Source organism: Oncorhynchus masou, chromosome 21 (assembly GCF_036934945.1).
Source record: "Oncorhynchus masou masou isolate Uvic2021 chromosome 21, UVic_Omas_1.1, whole genome shotgun sequence".
In the NCBI taxonomy this organism is placed as follows: Eukaryota; Metazoa; Chordata; class Actinopteri; order Salmoniformes; family Salmonidae; genus Oncorhynchus; species Oncorhynchus masou.
The window spans coordinates 33,971,628-33,995,636 of NC_088232.1; the positions used below are offsets into that span (position 1 = coordinate 33,971,628).

At 45.7% G+C, this 24,009-nt stretch overlaps 1 protein-coding gene across 1 annotated transcript in view; it reads right to left on the reverse strand.

Annotated features, from left to right (window-relative positions):
- LOC135508208 (echinoderm microtubule-associated protein-like 5) overlaps positions 1 to 24,009 on the reverse strand; it is a 75,132-nt gene that overhangs the window by 40,073 nt on the left and 11,050 nt on the right. Inside the window, exons 2-4 of the mRNA XM_064928243.1 lie at positions 9,766 to 9,925; positions 2,005 to 2,103; positions 1,312 to 1,380 (exon numbers count right to left, since the gene is read on the reverse strand). Of these exons, the coding sequence (XP_064784315.1) occupies positions 1,312 to 1,380; positions 2,005 to 2,103; positions 9,766 to 9,925 (328 nt within the window). The remainder of the gene's footprint in view (positions 1 to 1,311; positions 1,381 to 2,004; positions 2,104 to 9,765; positions 9,926 to 24,009) is intronic.

Below are 24,009 nucleotides of genomic sequence, written 5' to 3' on the forward strand. Positions count from 1 at the left end.
AGCCTGGAGGTGTGTTAGGTCATTGTCCTGTTGAAAAATAAATGATAGTCCCACTAAGCGCAAACCAGATGGGATGGCGTATGGCTGCAGAATGCTGTGGTAGCCATGCTGGTTAAGTGTGCCTTGAATTCTAAATAAATCACTGACAGTGTCACCAGCAAAGCACCCCCACCACATCACACTTCCTCCTCCATGCTTCACGTGAGAACCACACATGCAGAGATCATCCGTTCATGTACTCTGCTTCTCACAAAGACACAGCGTTTCAAATCAAAAATCTCAGATTTGGTTCATCAGACCAAAGCACAGATTTCCACCGATCTAATGTCCATTGCTTGTGTTTCTTGGCCCAAGCAAGTATCTTCTTATTATTGGACTCTATGAAGCATTTATTTGGGCTGCAATTGCTGAGGCTGGAACTCTAGTGGAGTAATCCCTCTGCAATAGAGGTAACTCTGGGTCTTCCTTTCCTGTGGCGGTCCTCATGAGAGCCAGTTTCATCATAGCGCTTGTTGGTTTTTGCAACTGCACTTCAAGAAACTTTAAAAGTTCTGGAAATTTTCCACATTGACTGACCTTCATGTCTTAAAGTAATGATGGACTGTCATTTCTCTTTGCTTATTTGAGCTGTTTCCATAATGTGGACATGGTCTTTAACCAAATAGGGCTATCTTCTGTATGCCACCCATACTTTGTCACAACGCAACTGATTGGCTCTAACACATGAAGAATTAAACAAATTCCACAAATTAACGTTTAAGAAGGCGCACCTGTTAATTAAAATGCATTCCTGGCAACTACCTCATGAAGCTAGTTGAGAGAATGCCAAGAGTGTGAAAAGCTGTCATCAAGGCAAAGGGTAGCTACTTTGAAGAGCCTTAAATATAAAATTACGCTTTTTTGTTAACTACATGATTCCATATGTGTTATTTCATAGTTTTGATGTCTTCACCATTATTTTACAATGTAGAAAATAGTAAAAATAAAGAAAAACCCCTTTAATGAGTAGCTGTGTCCAAACTTTTGACTGGTACTGTATATCTCTTGTAAGGCTTTGATATTATCACTGCGATAAAGCAAAGAAGGCCAAGAGGAAAGGAGCGTATTTCCATTAAATTCTCTACAGAACTTTCTGAAACATTATGGTAACCAGACACAAGACATAATACCTTTTCAAAAGAATAGTCTATGATGGACACCATATCTGTGCGTGCCAACCATCCAACATATTGTAGATTCTAACACACTTTGATAGCTTGAGGACCTTCAGTAAGCTAGTTTTGTAAGGTATGAACTTGATTTAAACAGTACCTTGATATGTTTGACACCACAGCTAACAAGCTTGCTTGGCTGGTACAAGTCCCACGATATGTCAAATATCTGTCGAAAAGATCACATAGTAAGTTTAACTTTGTACAATTAAATGCATAACATACTGTGCAACAAATACTTTACAATATCTGAATGTCATCTTCAATTAGCATCATTCTAACACAAACACTTCAGGTGTGTTTTTATTTTTATTGTACCTTTATTTAACTAGGCAAGTCAGTTAAGTACAAATTCCTCTTTTCAATGATGGCCTAGGAACAGTGGGTTAACTTCCTGTGCAGGGGCAGAACGAGAGATTTGTACCTTGTCAGCTCGGGGATGCGAACTTGCAACCTTTCAGTTACTAGTCCAATGCTCTAACCACTAGGCTACCCTGCCTCCCCAATTAGTGTTAGTGTGTGTAGGTATGTGTCTTTGCGTATTTTGGCTGAATAAAAAGACATCTGCATACATTTAATCTTTTGAACATTTTATTTCATTGGCTTAGTGTCTCCTCAGCCATTGTAGTGAATGCTAATGATCAATCAGGCCTAACTTGTTTATGTGCGTCTCCTTTGGGCTCATCCTCCTTCCTGCTCCATCCTTGCGGCATTTCTAGCTACAGTAATTGAGGAGATCGATCTGGGCTTGGTAGCCTGAGACAGAGAGGGGAGGATGGTGTAGTATAGTTACCCTGTCAGTGTGGCCAGGAGCTGCTGCTAGCACCTTGCCCCTCCTCCAGTCCCACACACAGATTGTGTTTTTGGAGTCCAGACCCACTGAGACCAAACACTGCAAAGGAAAAAGCATTTTATGAAACAGAATGTATGGTACAGACCACAGCCTACTCTAAACAACACTATTTTACTTGACACTCATATGACTCATGACTACAATAAAAGAAAATATAACATTGGCTGTATACAGTAAAAGTTTCCATGCCTCTGGCTCTGGATGGGAGCCCATCTGTATGATTCTGCTGGAAGAGGCTCCTATAGCCCAGTGAGTAGGCAGCAGCAGCAGGAGAGGGGATGCTTACGGAAATCCATCTCTACTCTGCTGCACCTTGCTCTGTTTGGTGGTGGGAGGAAACTTTGATCTGCCAATGAATCCACGTTTGGGCAAGTCCACATGAGGGGATGAGAATACTGTATTTTAATGGGTAAAGCTTCACCCCATGATGAAACCTTGTGAAACTGTGGGTATTCATTCAGCAAAGAAGGGTGAGATTATCTGGATCAAAAAGTTAGCATGTGTCACACCGTAATCTGTTTCACCTGTCTTGTGTTTGTCTCCACCCCCCACCAAGAGTCTCCTACTTTCCCCATTACCCTGTGTATTTACACCTGTGTTTTCTGTCTGTCTGTCGCCAGTTTGTTTTGTTTTGTCAGGTCTTACCTGCGTGTTTCTTAATTTCTCTAGGTCTCGCTTTCTAGTCTTCCCGGTTACGACCTTTCTGCCTGCCCTGACCCTGAGTCTGCCTGACGTTCTGTCCTTTTTATTTTACTCTGCCTTAGACTACGAACCTCTGCCTGCCCTCAACCTGCATTTTTGCCTGCCCCATTTGATATAATAAATATTCTGAGAACCAGCGGCCTCCTGTGTCTGCATCTGGGTCATAACCTGAGTGGTGATGGTATGAACTGGCCATGACTAACCCAGCAGACTCCGACTAGCTCCGCAACACTGTTGCAACCCGGATTCCCTGGTCGACACCTTCCTTCATGTATTATCGGAGGAAATTAAAGACGAGCTCTCAGTTCTGGAGTTATGCATGGACCTCGACTCCCTTATAACCTTGACCATGAGGATCGATGGGCGCCTACAGGAACGTAAGAGGGAGAGGAGGTCTGTTCTAGGTCACACTCGCTCGTCCACGGTTTCTCCCTTGCCTCCGAACAACCTTGGAAGTCCTCGACTCCTGCATTCCTGAGAGAATCTGAAGTCACCCGAGTTCCATCGGGAATCATCGGGGACTGGTGACTCGTCTCTTCCAGAGCCCATGCAGCTAGGCAGGGCTAGATTGTCTCCTAATGAACATTTACGCAGGCTGAGCTCCAACAGTTGCTTGTATTGTGGTATTACAGCACATTATATACACTGCTCAAAAAAATAAAGGGAACACTAAAATAACACATGATAGATCAGAATGAATGAAATATTCTTATTAATACTTTTTTCTTTACATAGTTGAATGTGCGGACAACAAAATCACACAAAAATTACCAATGGAAATCAAATGTATCAACCCATGGAGGTCTGGATTTGGAGTCACACTCAAAATTAAAGTGGAAAACCACACTACAGGCTGATCCAACTTTGATGTAATGTCAAAATGAGGCTCAGTAGTGTGTGTGACCTCCTCGTGCCTGTATGACCTCCCTACAATGCCTGGGCATGCTCCTGATGAGGTGGCGGATGGTCTCCTGAGGGATCTCCTCCCAGACCTGGACTAAAGCATCCGCCAACTCCTGGACAGTCTGTGGTGCAACGTGGCGTTGGTGGATGGAGCGAGACATGATGTCCCAGATGTGCTCAATTGGATTCAGGTCTGGGGAACGGGCGGGCCAGTCCATAGCATCAATGCCTTCCTCTTGCAGGAACTGCTGACACACTCCAGCCACATAAGGTCTAGCATTGTCTTGCATTAGGAGGAACCCAGGGCGAACTGCACCAGCATATGGTCTCACAAGGGGTCTGAGGATCTCATCTCGGTACCTAATGGCAGTCAGGCTACCTCTGGCGTGCATATGGAGGGCTGTGCGCCCCCCCGAAGAAATGCCACCCCACACCATGACTGACCCACCAGACTGTCACGTATGTCACATGTGCTCAGTGTGAACCTGCTTTCATCTGTGGAGAGCACAGGGCGCCAGTGGCGAATTTGCCAATCTTGGTGTTCTCTGGCAAATGCCAAATGTCCTGCACGGTGTTGGGCTGTAAGCACAACCTCCACCTGTGGACGTTGGGCCCTCATACCACCCTCATGGAGTCTGTTTCTGACCGTTTGAGCAGACACATGCACATTTGTGGCCTGCTGGAGGTCATTTTGCAGGGCTCTGGCAGTGCTCCTCCTGCTCCTCCTTGCACAAAGGCGGAGGTAGCGGTCCTGCTGCTGGGTTGTTGCCCTCCTACGGCCTCCTCCACGTCTCCTGATATACTAGCCTGTCTCCTGGTAGCGCCTTCATGCTCTGGACACTACGCTGACAGACACAGCAAACCTTCTTGCCACAGCTCGCATTGATGTGCCATCCTGGATGAGCTGCACTACCTGAGCCACTTGTGTGGGTTGTAGACTCTGTCTCATGCTACCACTAGAGTGAAAGCACCGCCAGCATTCGAAAGTGACTAAAACATCAGCCAGGAAGCATAGGAACTGAGAAGTGGTCTGTGGTTATCACCTGCAGAACCACTACTTTATTGGGGTGTCTTGCTAATTGCCGATAAATTCCACCTGTTGTCTATTCCATTTGCACAACAGCATGTGAAATTTATTGTCAATCAGTGTTGCTTCCTAAGTGGACAGTTTCATTTCACAGAAGTGTGATTGACTTGGAGTTACATTGTGTTGTTTAAGTGTTCCCTTTATTTTTTTGAGCAGTGTATATCCACCTGTCCAGTAAAAGACCCCGCTCATCAGTAGGTACAAGTATGCTGGTGGACAATACTGGGAGTCTCCAAACTCCTATTACTCATACTCCTCTTCATGCTATCCTGCTAAATCTCTCCGGGTGCTCATTGACTCTGGGGCTGACGAGAGCTTCATGGACGCTACCCTGGTATCTGAGCTGGGTATCTCCACATAACCCCCTTCTATTCCCATGGACGCCAGAGCATTGGACGGACGCTCCATTGGCAGGGGCACTCACAGTACGGTTCCCATTAACCTGCGAGTGTCGGTGACTCACAGTGAGTCCATACAGTTTCTACTAATTGAATCTCCTCATGTTCCTGTGGTTTTGGGATTTTCATGGCTCCAGAGGCACAACCCCTTGATCAACTGGGCTACTAGTTCGATCCTGGGTTGGAGCCCGTTCTGCCATGCACACTGCCTTAAGGCGGCACAGCTTGCCCAGGGACGTCCTCCTGCAGGCTTGGGAAAAGCCTTGGATCTCTACGCTGTTCCCGCAGAGTACCAGGACCTCCGGGAGGATTTCCACAAGACTCATGCCACATCACTTCCGCTGCATCGTCCCTACGATTGCGCCATTGATCTCCTCCTGTGCACCACACTGCCTCGGGGGCGGCTTTATTCCCTGTCTGGGAATAAGGCCATAGAGGACTACATTTGAGGACTCTGGCTGCAGGGATCTTCTTTGTGGAAAAAAGGACTAAATCCTGTATCGACTACCGGGGCCTCAATGACATCACGGTAAAACAAATCTACCACTCCTCTCTTCAGCATTCAAGCCTCTCCAGGGGGTGAACATCTTTTTGATGGTGGACCTTTTGGAATGCCTACCACCTAGTTTGGATACGGGAAGAGACGAGTGGAAGACAGCCTTCAACACTACGCAAATCTGGTTATGCTGTTCAGACTGACCAACGCTCCTGTAGTGTTCGAGGCCATGGTCAACGCTGTGCTCCGTGACATTTTAAACCGGTTTGTGTTTGTCTACCTTGACGGCATCCTTGTCTTTTCCTGTTCAGCTCAAGAACATGTCCTCCACATCCAACAAGTCCTCCAGCACTTCCTGGGGGAACCAGCTGTTTGTCAAAGCAGAGAAATGTGAATTCCATTGCTCCATTTACTCCTTTTTGGGATACGTCATTGCTGCAGGGAACGCTCAGATGAATCCTGACAAAGGTGAGAGCGGTGGAAGATTGGCTGACTCATGATAGCATGAAGCAATTGACAAATGATTCAGAAGGGCTGTTTAAGCATTGTGGATACAGCAGGGATCTTACTTCTGTTTGTTATCAAATAAATGGTTGGCTCTACAGCCCACGAGTAGTATACGGCCCGCAAAATAGTTTACAAAGTTGATATATATCTTTTCTAAAGGTAGCTCCGATAATATGAGTCATAACTTTCTATCGGTTTGACCTAGAGGCAATCTTTTTGCATGGTGCAACGATGACACGATCACAGAGCTGTGCTCTCTTCAAAGTATATATATAATATATTATGATAGGCTACTCCGCGATACAGCAAAGCATGTTCTAACAGGTGAGGTGCAAAGGGAGTGAACACTAACACGCTCTCCAGTGAAGAGGAAGTTCAGTAAATATTGTAGGACAGTGGAATGTTGATAAAACTGCTTCTTTATTGTTTAAAGTAAAAATGCATTACGGCCCTTATCAGGGGTTTATTGCTTGTTCTTGGCGGGGTAGCTCAAAGGGTTTATTGCTTGGTCTTTGTGGGTTAGCTCAAAGGGTTTATTGCTTGGTCTTTGTGGGTTAGCTCAAAGGGTTTATTGCTTGGTCGTTGTGGGTTAGCTCAAAGGGTTTATTGCTTGGTCTTTGTGGGTTAGCTCAAAGGGTTTATTGCTTGGTCTTTGTGGGTTAGCTCAAAGGGTTTATTGCTTGGTCTTTGTGGGTTAGCTCAAAGGGTTTATTGCTTGGTCTTTGTGGGTTAGCTCAAAGGGTTTATTGCTTGGTCTTTGTGGGTTAGCTCAAAGGGTTTATTGCTTGGTCTTTGTGGGTTAGCTCAAAGGGTTTATTGCTTGGTCTTTGTGGGTTAGCTCAAAGGGTTTATTGCTTGGTCTTTGTGGGTTAGCTCAAAGGGTTTATTGCTTGGTCTTTGTGGGTTAGCTCAAAGGGTTTATTGCTTGGTCTTTGTGGGTTAGCTCAAAGGGTTTATTGCTTGGTCTTTGTGGATTAGCTCAAAGGGTTTATTGCTTGGTCTTTGTGGATTAGCTCAAAGGGTTTATTGCTTGGTCTTTGTGGGTTAGCTCAAAGGGGTTATTGCTTGGTCTTTGTGGGTTAGCTCAAAGGGGTTATTGCTTGGTCTTTGTGGATTAGCTCAAAGGGTTTATTGCTTGGTCTTTGTGGGTTAGCTCAAAGGGTTTATTGCTTGGTCTTTGTGGGTTAGCTCAAAGGGTTTATTGCTTGGTCTTTGTGGGTTAGCTCAAAGGGTTTATTGCTTGGTCTTTGTGGGTTAGCTCAAAGGGTTTACAGATTGACAAATGAAGGAAGCTTTTATACACTGAGTATACAAAAAAGTAGGAACACCTGCTCTTTCCATGACATCAAATCAAATTGTATTTGTCACATACGCCGAATACAACAGGTGTAGTAGACCTTACAGTGAAATGCTTACTTACAAGCCCTTAACCAACAATGCAGTGAAGAAAAATACGTGTTAAGTACTAAATAAAATAACAAATAGTTAAAGAGCAGCAGTAAATTAACCATAGCGGGATATATATACAGGGGTACTGGTACAGAGTCAAAGCTGTTAAGAAGCTTTTTGGACCTAGACTTGGCACTCCGGTACCGGCTGCCGTGCGGTAGCAGACAGAACAGTCTATGACTAGGGTGGCTGGAGTCTTTCTGACCATTTTTAGGGCCTTCCCCTGACATTGCCTGGTGTAGATCCTAGAGGGCCCTACATCTAGGATGTATGGTCCCGCAAATTGATGTCACTTGTTAAATCCACTTCAATCAGTGTAGATGAAGGGGAAAAGAGAAGTTAAAGAAATATTTTTAATCCTTGAGACATGGATTGTGTGTGTGTGTGTGTTATTCAGAGGGTGAAGGGGCAAGACAAAATCTTTAAGTGCCTATGAACGGGGTATGATAGTGGGTGTCAGGCGCAGCGGATTGAGGGGGTCAAAAACTGCAATGCTGATGGGGATTTCACACTCAACAGTTTCCTGTGTGTATCAAGAATGGTCCACCACTCAAAGGACATCCAGCCAACTTGACAGAACTGTGGGGAAGCTTTGGAGTCAACATGGTCCAGCATCACTGTGGAACGCTTTCAACACCTTGTAGAGTCCATAACCCAATGAATTGAGGCTGTTCTGAGGGCAAAAGGGGGTGAACTGAATATTAGGAAGGTGGTGTCCCTACTGTTTTGTACACTCAGTGTATATTCCTACTGTGATTAATCACTGAACCCTTAGAGACCATTTTGAAACAAATCCTTAAAATGTAAATGTGGATGTTTTATTTGCATTGGATGAGAAATAAGTGCTTTTATCAATGTCAACTGTCCTCAGAAGTTTCTTCACTGTCATCTGGAAGGGGCCATTTTTATTTTTTTGAACCTTTATTTAAATAGGCAAGTCAGTTAAGAACAAATTCTTACCCCAGCCAAAACCAGACGACGCTGGGCCAATTGTGCGCCGCTCTATGGGACTCCCAACCATGGCTGGATGTGATAAGGCCTGGAATCGAACCAGGAACTATAATAACACCTCTTGCACTGAGTTGCAATGTCTTAGACCGCTGAGCCACTTGGGAACATAACACAGTCCAGACAATGTTGACATGACCAGATCCGTAGAGAGGACAGAGAGAGATCAGGAGACCCAGAGAACACAGAGGCATTCAGAGCCAGAGCCTGTTATAGTTTTAGACTGTCACATCCTATCTCAATCCCCAGACGACTCTAACCAACCAGGAAAATGCATGGACTAATTTCCATGGTGTAGCTCTGTAAACAGTGGAGGTAGAACTGCTCTGAGGGCCCCTATGGGAGACTCAGAGGGGCTCACCAAGATAAAACTGAGTGCTTGATCCATGAAATATAGATTTTTTTAAATGCAACAAATACTAGACAGCAAACGACTGTAAATAAACCCTGAAAAGTATTCCTCTGTGGAGAGTTGGCAACAAGCTAACATTTCAGTGGAAGGAGTATACATGAAGTTATAACACCTAACAATGATGCCTCATGCAAATTATACTAGTTCGTCCTATACTGTAAGTAACTTATATGAAAATGCAATAGGTGGGGGGTGCAGAATGTTAATTATGGCATGAAGAGCTGAAATACATTAGCAATAATAGTTTGCACAGAGAAAACAACACCATAAGTAACGATACACTCTTCTACTGCAGTACATTGCTACTCCAGTCATCAAAGCTCTGGCCCCTGTACTGTATGTGTTGCTCACCGTAACTTCACAACGTGCTGCCAAACTCTGAGTCAGTGGATGAAAGAGATTCCAGCTGACTCTTAACGTTAAACCTCTCTCTCACACTCTCTCTGTCGCTGTATAGCCTTCCTGCTAAAACCACTGGAGCAATCACAGATGTGTCATTTAGAAACGCAACCCAGTGGGCGAGCCGAGCAGGAGTGCCACTGCCATGCCAGAGCAGAGGAGGCGCTAACAGTCATGTAGCTGCTATATTCATTTCTTACTGAACTATTCATGTTAATCTAATCATCTGCAATCATCTGAGTCTTTTCCCCCTACATCTGTCACTTGATGTAGTACAATAATACGGAAATCTAGCAAAGTAGATGGATACGCATAAGGAAGTGTTGTTTCATAACTGTACCTGTCCGTCGAGGTCGAAGGCCAGGCAGGCGATGCCGTGTGTGTGCGTGTCCTTGAGGATGGACACGGTCTGTACGGTGTAGGAATCCCACACACAGATGTAAGGCTCCTTGCCCACCTGTCCCGTGGCTACCAGCACACGCTCCGGATGCAGAGCTAAACTGTAAGGAGAGAAAGAGATAGTCAGAAAAATAAAGAGGCAGAGAGAGAGAGAAGGGGGAAGAGAGAGACAGAACCCAGAGAACACAGCTGCACATTCTCTTTTAGAAACCAGTGAGTCTATATTCTATAGACTTAATGATCAGTGATTATCCCTCTCACGGCAAGCCTGGGTGTGGACAGAGCAGAGGAAGGCCTGGCGTTATCAGAGAGCGGAAGCTATTAGGCTGAGCTGCCATGTTGGATCTGTGACAGGCCAAGGCAGGAACATGGTGAATCAGAGGGGCAGCTTTACCCCCCTGGAGGTGCAAGTGTTCTAATTAACCCCTTCATGCTCAGATAACTCACAATGTCATCCTTAATCTTTGGATGTTTTACACTCCAGGGCATGGCAGGAAATAGCCTACCCACTGCCCTATTTCAGGATTTATCATCCTCTGACCCCAGTCGTTTGCTCCTTCACCTGTAAGTCGCTCTGGATAAGAGTGTCTGCCAAATTACTCAAATGTAATACTCACCTGCCCAACTGCTCCTTACCTCTCCCTCCCCTTGCCACTCTCTGCTCCCTCCACTTTCCCCCTCCACCCTCCATCGTGGCACACTCCACATCTGAGCACCAGCCTGCCGTCTGATGTATGTAGCATCCCCCTTCCAGCAGCCGCCAGTCACGTTCCAGGCAGGGCTGAATGATTCACTGGGCAATTCTTCCCCTTGCCTTGTCCTGTTATATATTTCATGGTGCGATGTAGCTCCCTACATTATAATCAGGGCTCCTGTTTTGCCAACTGCACTCAACAACTTCTAATCCTGTATCTTTGTATTCAGATAGCAGGCCAGAGATCTACCGCACCAGCATGCTGCTGACTCCCGTCAGCTCAGAGGGGGGAGGCGCCAGGCGGTTCTCGGTTTTCTCGGGTTTCTCTGTGTCAGGAGATTATTTTTCATATTTTATTGTGACACTCAATTTGCATTTGAAATGTGCTCCTGCGACTATTCTGCTCGCTCTGTCACAGCTCTGGAAATCAGTGATGGTCGGTACTTTTTTTTCATGAGCCTGGCCTTATTTCTATTACAGCATATTGGATGACTGTCATTCATATTCCATTCACCCACTTCAATGTAACAGCGACAGGTTTAGGCTACTACATGATACTCAATTTTCCCTATACCCATCATGCGGTTGCTACAACCTAGCCTATGAATGAACGTTTACAATGTAGGTGCACACAGGTCGAGAGAAAATGTTGTGTGACACATTCAATACCGACTTGCACACTCTTGCCTGCATCTTGCTGATCTAGGGTGTAATCATTAGTCCAACAGTTGCAAACGAGAGTTTCTATTTGTCTGAAATGATCCCTCTAGCACTGAGACGCAGTGCCATAGACTGCTGCGCTCTTCGGGATCATTTCAGATCCTGGTTTGATTGCAGGCTGTATCACAACCGGACGTGATTGGGCGGCGCACAATTGGCCCAGCATCATCTGGGTTAGGGTTTGGCCGGGGTAGGCCTTCATTGTAAATAAGAATTCATTCTTAACTGATTTGAGTAGTTAAATAAAATTAAATAGATGTTTATCCCCGTACCTTTTGCTTCCGTTTAAGAAACATTTTTCAACAGAATCGACGGAATGATCAACCGTAAACCCAGTTCACTTTCATAGCAGCTACATTGTATTCCTTCTCACATCTACACACTCTCCTCCTCTCACCTTTTCCCTTCGCTTGTGAATTTCAATGCACAACACATCAGCTGTATGTGACCAGGCAAAAAACCTTTCCAAGCCAAACCATATCATAACCACTACACACAGCCTACATCGTTGTCACCATATTAGCTACAGTAACTGTCATGTCTTGTTATGTCTGTTCCTGTCCTTTCTCTTCACTCTGTCTCTCTCTGCTGGTCTTTTTAGGTTACCTTCTCTGTCTCTCATTCTTCAGCTGTTCTACATCTCCCCTAACTAGCTCATTCACTCCTTCCCACCTGTTCTCTCTTCCCCCTCTGATTAGGTCTCTATTTCTCTCTCTGTTCCTGCTACTTTCAGTGTCTGATTCTTGTTTGTGTTTTTGATGCCAGAAGCAAGCTGTCGTCCCGTTTGCTTCCACCTTGTCCTATCCTGTCGGAGTCTGCCTGGCAGGTGCATCCTGCATTATACTAACGTTCTTTTTGTTCCATTGACTACGTTGGAAGAGGATTTATGCCATTCCTGTTTTTCATTAAAGAACTCTGTTTTCTGTTAAAACCGCTTTTGGGTCTTCACTCAAGTACATAACAGAAGAATCAGACCAAGAATGGACCCAGCGGCTCCGGACCCTTTTCACTCCGCCGTCGAGATCCAGGGAGCGATGCTAGGCAGACACGAGGAGGAATTGTCTGCTGCTCGACATGCCGTTGAGACCCTGGCCGTCCAAGTCTCCGACCTCACAAGACAGGTTCACCAACTCCACCTCGATCCACCGCCCACTTCCAGGGTTTCCGAGTCTCCGGAGCCCAGGATCAACAACCCGCCGTGTTACTCTGGGGAGCCCACTGAGTGCCGCTCATTCCTCACTCAGTGTGATGTGGTGTTCTCTCTCCAGCCCAACACTTACTCCAGGAGCGCAGCCCGCATCGCCTACGTCATTTCTCTCCTTACCGGACGGGCGCGTGAGTGGGGCACGGCAATCTGGGAGGCGAGGGCTGAGTGTATTAACCAGTATCAGGACTTTAAGGAGGAGATGATACGGGTTTTTGACCGTTCTGTTTTTGGGGAGGAGGCTTCCAGGGCCCTGTCTTCCCTATGTCAGGGGAATCGATCCATAACGGATTATTCTATTGAGTTTCGCACTCTCGCTGCCTCTAGTGACTGGAACGAGCCGGCTTTGCTCGCTCGTTTTCTGGAGGGTCTCCTCGTCGAGGTTAAGGATGAGATCCTCTCCCGGGAGGTTCCTTCCAGTCTGGACTCCTTAATAGCTCTCGCTATTCGCATAGAGCGACGGTTTGATCTTCGTCGCCGAGCTCGTGGAAAGGAGCTCGCGTTCTCCGTTGCTCCCCTCTCCACATCACTGCCACCTGCCGCATCACTGCCACCCTCCTCCGCCGGCTCGGATGCTGAGCCTATGCAGCTGGGGGTATCCGCATCTCGGCCAAGGAGAAGGAACGGAGAATCACCAATCGCCTCTGTCTCTACTGCGGCTCCGCTGGTCATTTTGTCACCTCATGTCCAGTAAAAGCCAGAGCTCATCAGTAAGAGGAGGGCTACTGGTGAGCGCAACTACTCAGGCCTCTCCTTCTGGATCACGCACTACCTTTCCGGTCCATCTCCGCTGGCCCGGTTCATCTGCTTCCTGCAGTGCCTTGATAGACTCTGGGGCGGAGGGCTGTTTTATGGACGAGACCTGGGCTCGGGAACATGACATTCCTCTCAGACAGTTAGGGAGCCCACGGCCTTGTTCGCTTTAGATGGTAGTTCTCTCCCCAAGATTCAGCGTGAGACGCTGCCTTTAACCCTCACTGTCTCTGGTAATCATAGCGAAACCATTTCTTTTCTAATTTTTCGTTCACCTTTTACACCTGTTGTTTTGGGTCATCCCTGGCTAGTGCGCCATAACCCTTCTATTAATTGGTCTAGTAATACTATCCTATCCTGGAATGTTTCTTGTCATGTGACCTGTTTAATGTCTGCTATCCCTCCTGTTTCCTCTGTCTCTTCTTCACAGGAGGAGCCTGGCGATTTGACAGGGGTGCCGGAGGAGTATCACGATCTGCGCACGGTGTTCAGTCGTTCCAAGGCCACTTCTCTCCCTCCACACCGGTCGTATGACTGTAGTATTGATCTCCTTCCGGGAACTACTCCCCCCGGGGTAGATTATACTCTCTGTCGGCTCCCGAACGTAAGGCTCTCGAGGATTATTTGTCGGTTTCGCTCGACGCCGGTACCATAGTCTCCTCCTCCTCTCCCGCCGGAGCGGGGTTTTTTTTTGTTCAGAAGAAGGACGGGTCCCTGCGCCCATGCGTGGATTATCGAGGGCTGAATGACATAACAGTTAAGAATCGTTATCCGCTTCCTCTTATGTCTTCAGCCTTCGAGATCCTGCAGGGAGCCAGGTTTTTCACCAAATTGGACCTTCGTAACGCCTACCATCTCGTGCGCATCAGGGAGGGGGACGAGTGGAAGACGGCGTTTAACACTCCGTTAGGGCACTTTGAATACCGGGTTCTTCCTTTCGGCCTCGTTAACGCTCCAGCTGTCTTTCAGGCACTAGTTAACGACGTCCTGAGAGACATGCTGAACATTTTTGTTTTCGTTTACATGGACGATATCCTGATTTTTTCACCGTCTCTCTCGATTCATGTTCAGCACGTGCGACGCGTCCTCCAGCGCCTTTTGGAGAACTGTCTTTATGTGAAGGCTGAGAAGTGCACTTTTCATGCCGCCTCTGTCCCTTTTCTCGGTTCCGTTATTTCCGCTGAGGGCATTAAGATGGATCCCGCTAAGGTCCAGGCTGTCATTGATTGGCCCGTTCCTAAGTCACGCGTCGAGCTGCAGCGCTTTCTGGGCTTCGCTAATTTCTATCGTCGTTTCATCCGTAATTTCGGTCAGGTGGCAGCTCCCCTCACAGCCCTTACTTCTGTTAAGACGTGCTTTAAGTGGTCCGTTTCCGCCCAGGGAGCTTTTGATCTTCTTAAGAATCGTTTTACATCCGCACCTATTCTTGTTACACCTGACATCTCTAGTCAGTTTGTTGTTGAGGTTGACGCGTCAGAGGTGGGCGTGGGAGCCATTCTTTCTCAGCGCTCTCTCTGACGGCAAGGTCCATCCTTGCGCGTTTTTCTCTCATCGCTTATCGCCGTCAGAACGTAACTATGATGTTGGTAATCGCGAACTGCTCGCCATCCGCTTAGCCCTAGGCGAATGGCGACAGTGGTTGGAGGGGCGACCGTTCCTTTTGTCGTTTGGACTGACCATAGGAACCTTGAGTACATCCGTTCAGCCAAACGACTTAATGCGCGTCAGGCTCGTTGGGCTCTGTTTTTCGCTCGTTTCGAGTTTGTTATTTCTTATCGTCCGGGCTCAAAAAACACCAAGCCTGATGCTTTATCTCGTCTCTTCAGTTCTTCTGAGGTCTCCACCGACCCCGAGGGGATTCTCCCTGACGGGCGTGTTGTCGGGTTGACTGTCTGGGGAATTGAGAGGCAGGTAAAGCAAGCTCTCGCTCACACTCCGTCGCCGCGAGCTTGTCCTAGGAACCTTCTGTTCGTTCCCGTTCCTACTCGTCCGGCCGTTCTTCAGTGGGCCCACTCTGCCAAGTTAGCCGGCCACCCCGGCGTTCGGGGTACGCTCGCTTCCATTCGCCAGCGTTTCTGGTGGCCCACTCGGGAACGTGACGCGCGTCGATTTGTTGCCGCTTGTTCGGTCTGCGCGCAGACTAAATCTGGGAACTCTCCTCCTGCCGGCCGTCTCAGACCGCTTCCCATTCCCTCTCGACCGTGGTCTCACATCGCTTTAGATTTTATCACCGGACTGCCTTCATCAGCGGGAAGACAGTTATTCTTACGGTTGTCGATAGATTTTCTAAGGCGGCTCATTTCATTCCTCTCGCTAAGCTCCCTTCTGCTAAGGAGACGGCTCAGATCATTATCGAGAATGTTTTCCGAATTCATGGCCTTCCGTCTGACGTCGTTTCCGACAGAGGCCCGCAGTTCACGTCTCAATTTTGGAGGGAGTTTTGCCGTTTGATTGGGGCTTCCGTCAGTCTCTCGTCCGGCTTTCATCCCCAGTCTAACGGTCAAGCCGAACGGGCCAATCAGACTGTTGGTCGCATTTTACGCAGTCTTTCTTTTCGTAACCCTGCGTCTTGGTCAGAACAGCTCCCCTGGGCAGAGTACGCCCACAACTCGCTTCCCTCGTCTGCTACCGGTCTATCTCCTTTTCAGAGTAGCCTCGGGTACCAGCCTCCGCTGTTCTCATCTCAGCTCGCCGAGTCCTGCGTCCCCTCCGCTCAGGCTTTTGTCCAGCGTTGCGAGCGCACCTGGAAGGGGGTCAGGTCGGCACTTTGCCGTAATAGGGCGCAGACTGTGAGGGCCGCTAATAAGCGTAGGACCAAGAGTCCTAGATATTGTTGCGGTCAGAGAGTATGGCTCTCCACTCAGAACCTTCCCCTTAAGACAGCTTCTCGCAAGTTGGCCCCGCGGTTCATTGGTCCGTTCCGTATTTCCCAGGTCATTAATCCTGTCGCAGTGCGACTTCTTCTCCAGCGCTATCTTCGTCGCGTTCACCCGGTCTTCCATGTCTCCTGTGTTAAGCCCGTTCTTCGCGCCCCGCTCGTCCCTCCCCCCCATCCTTGTCGAGGGCGCACCCATCTACAGGGTTCGTAAGATTTTGGACATGCGCCCTCGGGGCCGTGGTCATCAGTACCTAGTGGATTGGGAGGGGTACGGTCCTGAGGAGAGGAGTTGGGTTCCCTCTCGGGACGTGCTGGACCGTTCGCTGATCGATGATTTCCTCCGTTGCCGCCAGGTTTCCTCCTCGAGTGCGCCAGGAGGCGCTCGGTGAGTGGGGGGTACTGTCATGTCTTGTTATGTCTGTTCCTGTCCTTTCTCTTCACTCTGTCTCTCTCTGCTGGTCTTTTTAGGTTACCTTCTCTGTCTCTCATTCTTCAGCTGTTCTACATCTCCCCTAACTAGCTCATTCACTCCTTCCCACCTGTTCTCTCTTCCCCCTCTGATTAGGTCTCTATTTCTCTCTCTGTTCCTGCTACTTTCAGTGTCTGATTCTTGTTTGTGTTTTTGATGCCAGAAGCAAGCTGTCGTCCCGTTTGCTTCCACCTTGTCCTATCCTGTCGGAGTCTGCCTGGCAGGTGCATCCTGCATTATACTAACGTTCTTTTTGTTCCATTGACTACGTTGGAAGAGGATTTATGCCATTCCTGTTTTTCATTAAAGAACTCTGTTTTCTGTTAAAACCGCTTTTGGGTCTTCACTCAAGTACATAACAGTAACTTCCTAATCAACATTGCTAATAGAACTAACATGTTAGTATACCTGCTACAATAGCTACGTAGCACCATTAGGTGTAAAAACTTTACTTATCCAATTGCGGCCCACTTCTTGGAGGCAGGCCACTCGATTTCGTCTCTGTGTAATATTGGCATCGAACATTGATAATGTATTGATAATGTATTGTTAAAACAAGAGGCTGCCTGGATCTTTAATTTAAAGACCCTTGCGCCCTTCGGTCTCAACGTAGACTTTGATCTTAAGCCATTCTTGTGATTATTGTGACTTTGCCATTGTAATTGTTTGTAAACTTGTGTAGTCAAAATAATCTATGATCGTATGCTATCCATTTGTTGTTTGTATGCTGTTCTTTGTATGACATTTTAATATTTGATTATTAACCAATGATATAAGGCCACTCTTGGCCATGATTACAGACACCTGTGTCTTTTGACACTATATAAACGAGTCATCCCGCAGTGTTTGTGACTATACCCTGATGAAGACAGCTTGGCTGTCGAAACGTTGGTATAAAATTTTTGCATCTGAGCTCCTAGAGTGTGCGGCTCTCTTTTATTTTCAAGTAAACCTGCTACAATCATGCAGTAACGTTACAATTTACCGTCAGTAAGCAGTTTAGCACTTACACCGACGGGCCCCAGTGGCAATAAATTAATAAAACCAAAAGCTTACCTTCACTTGGAAGAGTTCCAGTGTTGTGTTGGGTAGTCATAGACAGGTAGCTAAGATAGCATCCCTCTGTTTGAGTAGGCAAAATTAGCTCTCTATGCATTTGCTAGCTAAGTAAGTGAAACTGAAAAAAAACTATTGTTTTTCTCTCCCTTTGAGTCAACTACTCACCACAGTTCATGCACTGCAATGCTAGCTAGCTGTAGCTTATGCTTTTTAGTACTACCGTAAAGAGTGATGTTGAGGCTACTGTAGACCTTCATTGCAAAACAGTGTGTTAATCAATTATTTGGTGATGTGAATATATTTTGTAAAGTTTATCTAAAACGGTTTTAGTGTAATTCCTCTATTCAGCTGTGGTGCTGTGTTAGTGATAGGCCAGGGATGGGCTAAGAGTCTTGAGAAACAGGGCAGTGTTTGTTTTTCTCACCCCTCACCCTCTCCCCTTTCTCCCCCTCCCAATTCTGGGAACACAATCCAGCCTGGCATCACTTTTCAACTCCTGTTGTATGAATTACATAATCACCTCCAAGCAGCTAGAAATAGTAGCCAGAGGAAGATAATATGATTGGTGCTCTTTGAGATACAGGAGAACAGCACATGAAAATGCTTTTCAAACTGAATGTGTGATGTAGTCATCAGATAAACAGCACATATCAATACCATACATTCAGCAGCTTTATTCAGTACACAAATTAAACAAAGAGAAGGACATTGTTCCCAAAGCCTAGGACCAAGAGGCATGGAGGCAGCCTTTAGTTATTATGCCCCCAGCCTCTGGAATAGCCTGCCAGAGAACTTGAGGGGGGCCAAAACTGTAGAGATATAAGAGATCTTAAAACACATTTTTAGCTTTGCTTTTCCTTTTAAATTGTTCATTTCATCATTCTTTCATTTTTTATCGTGTTTGTTGTGTAGTAAATATTTCAGCTTATATTTGAATTGTTTTTTATTAGATGTTTCCTTTAAAGCACATTGCGTTGCATTCCATGTCTGAAATGTGCTGTATAAATAAAGCTTGATTTGAATTAACCTTTGTACATTGCAATCATTTGCAATCAATGTAAGGTACAAACTCTGAATATCACACTGTGCCTTTTATTCCTGAATACTCAAGGTCAGGGACAGAAAAAAAACAATTGTGATTCAGAAATTCTACATTTCCTACAGGGAGGTTGCATTACTCTAGCCAAATGGCACTATGACTCACTGTCTTTCTACACAACAGACTCAGAGAACCTCAGCTGCAGGGACAGGGGACTTTCCTTTCTGCATCTGAGTGTGGAGGAATGTCCTTATTAAGGAAATCCCAAGCAGAGGTCTGTGTTTTCCTCAGAGCAGCTGGAGAGTGTGTGGGGAGACGGGGGACCCAACGCCAGTGAAGGCTGTCCCAGACTGGTTTTCCATTACCAGTGACAGTCAGGGTTGAGACAGGTGCATTAATCTCTCCTCCTTCCAACTCTATCCACATAGCTGTGGACAGATGGGACAGGCCAAATTGCAACCCACCCTGTGAAGGCAGAGGTTAGCTGGGACACACCACATCAATCAAGAGTCAGCCCCTAGGGCTGTTCCACTAGTTTATAAAGATAGGGCATCTCTTGACTCATAGATTCAGTTTTATTCCTTAGTCGATTTACAGTCAAACCTCTCAGAGTTTTCCTTCTCCTGTACTGACATAATATGACAAACAACTACAGACAGTACAATAGAAAACTCATCCCAGTCCTTCCGGCAGAATAACGTCACCGCTTCAATTGCATTTCTATCAACTAATGAGATAATGGACAGGGCTGGATGGTAGTGTAGTGCTGCAGTGCTCTGGTTTGACAAATGGATGTTTGATGTTGCTGGCTTCCACTTGCCAAGACCACTCTGAGTGGACAAAGGCAGGCAGGCGTGTTGGGCTGGATAACTGCAGTCATTGAGGTGGGTGCTGGGTGCCACTGCTATACTGTTGGGATGGAGGAAGTGAATAGGGCATGTTGAGAGGAAGCAATGTAAACCCCAGGGATAGTGACAATGGTTTAGGGACTTGGTATGGATGATGGCCGATCGTCATGGTGACACAGAGCTACGGCATGGGGGGAGTCAAAGATACAGTGCCTTGCGAAAGTATTTGGCCCCCTTGAACTTTGCGACCTTTTGCCACATTTCAGGCTTCAAACATAAAGATATAAAACTGTATTTTTTGTGAAGAATCAACAACAAGTGGGACACAATCATGAAGTGGAACGACATTTATTGGATATTTCAAACTTTTTTAACAAATCAAAAACTGAAAAATTGGGCGTGCAAAATTATTCAGCCCCTTTACTTTCAGTGCAGCAAACTCTCTCCAGAAGTTCAGTGAGGATCTCTGAATGATCCAATGTTGACCTAAATGACTAATGATGATAAATACAATCCACCTGTGTGTAATCAAGTCTCCGTATAAATGCACCTGCACTGTGATAGTCTCAGAGGTCCGTTAAAAGCGCAGAGAGCATCATGAAGAACAAGGAACACACCAGGCAGGTCCGAGATACTGTTGTGAAGAAGTTTAAAGCCGGATTTGGATACAAAAATATTTCTCAAGCTTTAAACATCCCAAGGAGCACTGTGCAAGCGATAATATTGAAATGGAAGGAGTATCAGACCACTGCAAATCTACCAAGACCTGGCCGTCCCTCTAAACTTTCAGCTCATACAAGGAGAAGACTGATCAGATATGCAGCCAAGAGGCCCATGATCACTCTGGATAAACTGCAGAGATCTACAGCTGAGGTGGGAGACTCTGTCCATAGGACAACAATCAGTCGTATATTGCACAAATCTGGCCTTTATGGAAGAGTGGCAAGAAGAAAGCAATTTCTTAAAGATATCCATAAAAAGTGTTGTTTAAAGTTTGCCACAAGCCACCTGGGAGACACACCAAACATGTGGAAGAAGGTGCTCTGGTCAGATGAAACCAAAATTGAACTTTTTTGCAACAATGCAAAACGTTATGTTTGGCGTAAAAGCAACACAGCCCATAACCCTGAACACACCATCCCCACTGTCAAACATGGTGGTTGCAGCATCATGGTTTGGGCCTGCTTTTCTTCAGAGGGGACAGGGAAGATGGTTAAAATTGATGGGAAGATGGATGGAGCCAAATACAGGACCATTCTGGAAGAAAACCTGATGGAGTCTGCAAAAGACCTGAGACTGGGACGGATATTTGTCTTCCAACAAGACAATGATCCAAAACATAAAGCACAATCTACAATGGAATGGTTAAAAAATAAACATATCCAGGTGTTAGAATGGCCAAGTCTAAGTCCAGACCTGAATCCAATCGAGAATCTTTGGAAAGAACTGAAAACTGCTGTTCACAAATGCTCTCCATCCAACCTCATTGAGCGCGAGCTGTTTTGCAAGGAGGAATGGGAAAAAATTTCAGTCTCTCGATGTGCAAAACTGATAGAGACATACCCCAAGCGACTTACAGCTGTAATCGCAGCAAAAGGTGGCGCTCCAAAGTATTAACTTAAGGGGGCTGAATAATTTTGCACGCCCGATTTTTCAGTTTTTGATTTGTTAAAAAAGTTTTAAATATCCAATAAATGTCGTTCCACTTCATGATTGTGTCCCACTTGTTGTTGATTCTTCACAAAAAACTACAGTTTTATATCTTTATGTTTGAAACCTGAAATGTGGCAAAAGGTCGCAAAGTTCAAGGGGGCCGAATACTTTCGCAAGGCACTGTAATTCAGGGCCAGCCGAGGGATCATTTAACTTAAGCGTTTGATCAGTGGAGGCTCGGCATTCATTAGGAAAAAGGATTTCACTTAAGAACAGTGTGCATACTTGTGTGCGTGTGTTTTGTTTCATTACACAGTAAGTCTGCTAATTGTATAAATCTTCATTAATTTCTCTCAAATCATTATTGTTGCAAAGGGACAACTCAATTATATTGACATGGCTAATAAATTAACAAATTATGCTGTCAAATCAGCAACTACATCAACCTATCTTTCTTGAATCCAGGCCCCTACATTAGTAGTTTACTTCAATCAAATTGTATTTATCAAATAAAACATGTGTCTGTTGATTGATAGAGTACAAAATGATTATTAAGGTATATTAAAATGACAGATATGATGCTTCACAGCCACCCACACACAAGCTCACGCACCACTAATCACTACTTGGTTAGTTTCCAAGTCAGGTTTGATCCACACTGATGGAGCAGTCACCTTGCCTGCTCTTGTCCAGGATTATAAGGAAGTGGAGGATTAGTACATTTTTAAAAGTCAGTATTTATCTTCCTTGGCTTCTACAAAGCATGTTTAATCCGTTCACCAATAATACACCATGTACTGCACTTGTCTGTCTGTGGCGAGGCTGCTCTAAAGTATACATTTAAAAAAGAGGCAAAATTGAGTCTTTCCTATTGATTGAGATCACAGTTTGTGGCACAAACTCAAGACAACACCTCAAAACACAGTTTATATTTACATGTTTCTTTTTCCATAGCTTGGTGTAGTTTGGGGAAGACGCTGGATCATGCTATTTTCTAAATAAACAGTCCAGCATTCTGGAGGATCTTAATTGGACTAGACAGACATGCTCTTTAGAGTGCACAATGGCATTGTCCCACCAACAGCCTCAGACCTGTCAATCCACACAAAGCACCTGAAAATAACACTCAACTTCAGAAGCTTTTCTCTGGTGCAGTCATGCATCAAAATCAGATACATAATTAAATACTTGTCATCATAGTATGTATGCATGTGTGTGTGTGTGTAGGGGAAGGGGGTTCAGGATGTGCTCGAAGAGGGATGCCGGTATGGGGGGGGGGGGTTGAAAATACTTGAGCTTATAGCAGCACTATCCAAGACAAGCAGCTTTGGATAATAAAAGATAATAAAAGAATGGTGACTGTAGTACCAGCGTAGGCATTGGGGTGAACCAGCCAGGACACAGAAATGGATAGCCAACCTGATGAGTGTGTGCTGGAAAACCAGTAAGAGAAAATGGCTTGTCCCCAGCTATTAGCATCACCGTAATAGGCTCAAGCACATACGCATGACTTTGCCCACATAGTGTGTGTACCATATGTGCTGAAGCTGTAATGAACACGAGGGGAGACAGAGAGATGGTTTCAAGCGCAGGGCGCAGCAGGTGTTTGTTGTAAAGGACCACAGGAGGAGGCAGGTAGCTGTGTCCAGGGGCAGACAGAAGGTCATACACAGGGGGTCCAAAAGGGCAACAGTTCAGGCAGGGAAAAGGCTAGTGACGTCGTCCGGGAGATCAGGCAATAGGTAGATAACAGGAAATCCGATAGGCTAAAGTACAGGCAGGGAATAGGCGTCATTAGTGAGGCAGGCAAAAAACTATCATACACGGGCGGCGAAAAACATAGCTCTGAAAGCTATGTGTCACGAAACCAACAATACCACACAGTGAAGGGGTGCAAAGAACTGAACAAAATAGTGTGTGATAATGACATACAAGTGTGTGAACAGGTGATTAGAATTCAGGTGATTGGGATCTGGAGAGTGAGCTGCGTTCAGGGGATCTACGTATTTGAGGGTGTGAGTTGGAAGCAGACGTTATGGAACCTATGTGTTGTTTTATATACATACTGTATGCATAGCACACCTATCCTGATAAAGAATGACACATTACATTTGTACTGCACAACTACTTCTCTATAACCTCAACTATCACTGTGTGAGCATAATCACTTCAATCTCACCACATCCATCACAAGGACAACACATCTGAAATCAGACAGATGTGTCAGGCATTCCTGCTTTCAAGCTAACGCTTGCTCCAAAAAAGGCAGCAGCCTCACCCAAAGTTGAGAGTTGTAAGCTCCTGCTAATAAGATAATGGGTTCAAGAAGCGCTGAAATACAGTAGATCCTATTGTTGGTGGAAGAGAGAAATGAGGCAAGATGAGAGTGAGTAGCTCGTCATTGCTCAGAATGACTATAAATCCTACACATCCTCAGAAAGAGCCAAGTCGTCCTGCAGCACCTTCTCATCAGAATAAAGAGCATCACGAATCAACACAGATTAACCCTTACAATCATGCGAATTGGCCTATATGATTAGGGCTAAAATGAAATGTTTCTTACAGAAGAAATGCATAACCACGGTAGCAATTAAAAGGGAACAGTTTGGAGATTATGGGATAATTATTAGACTAATGGTGAAGACACGAGTTCACCTGACACAAGACTGAATCCAAATATTTACTGTACTTTTCCCCGCATTTGTTCATAACGAAAACCTGAAAACACTCTGGATACATTCAGTAACATGCTGAGAATATTCTTGGAAAATTTGGAGGTAGGTGTAACATAAGAAAAAAAAAATACAAATGTTTGAGTGAAACGTCTATCTCGTGTTTCCAAGTGGCCACACACCTCTCCAAACTATG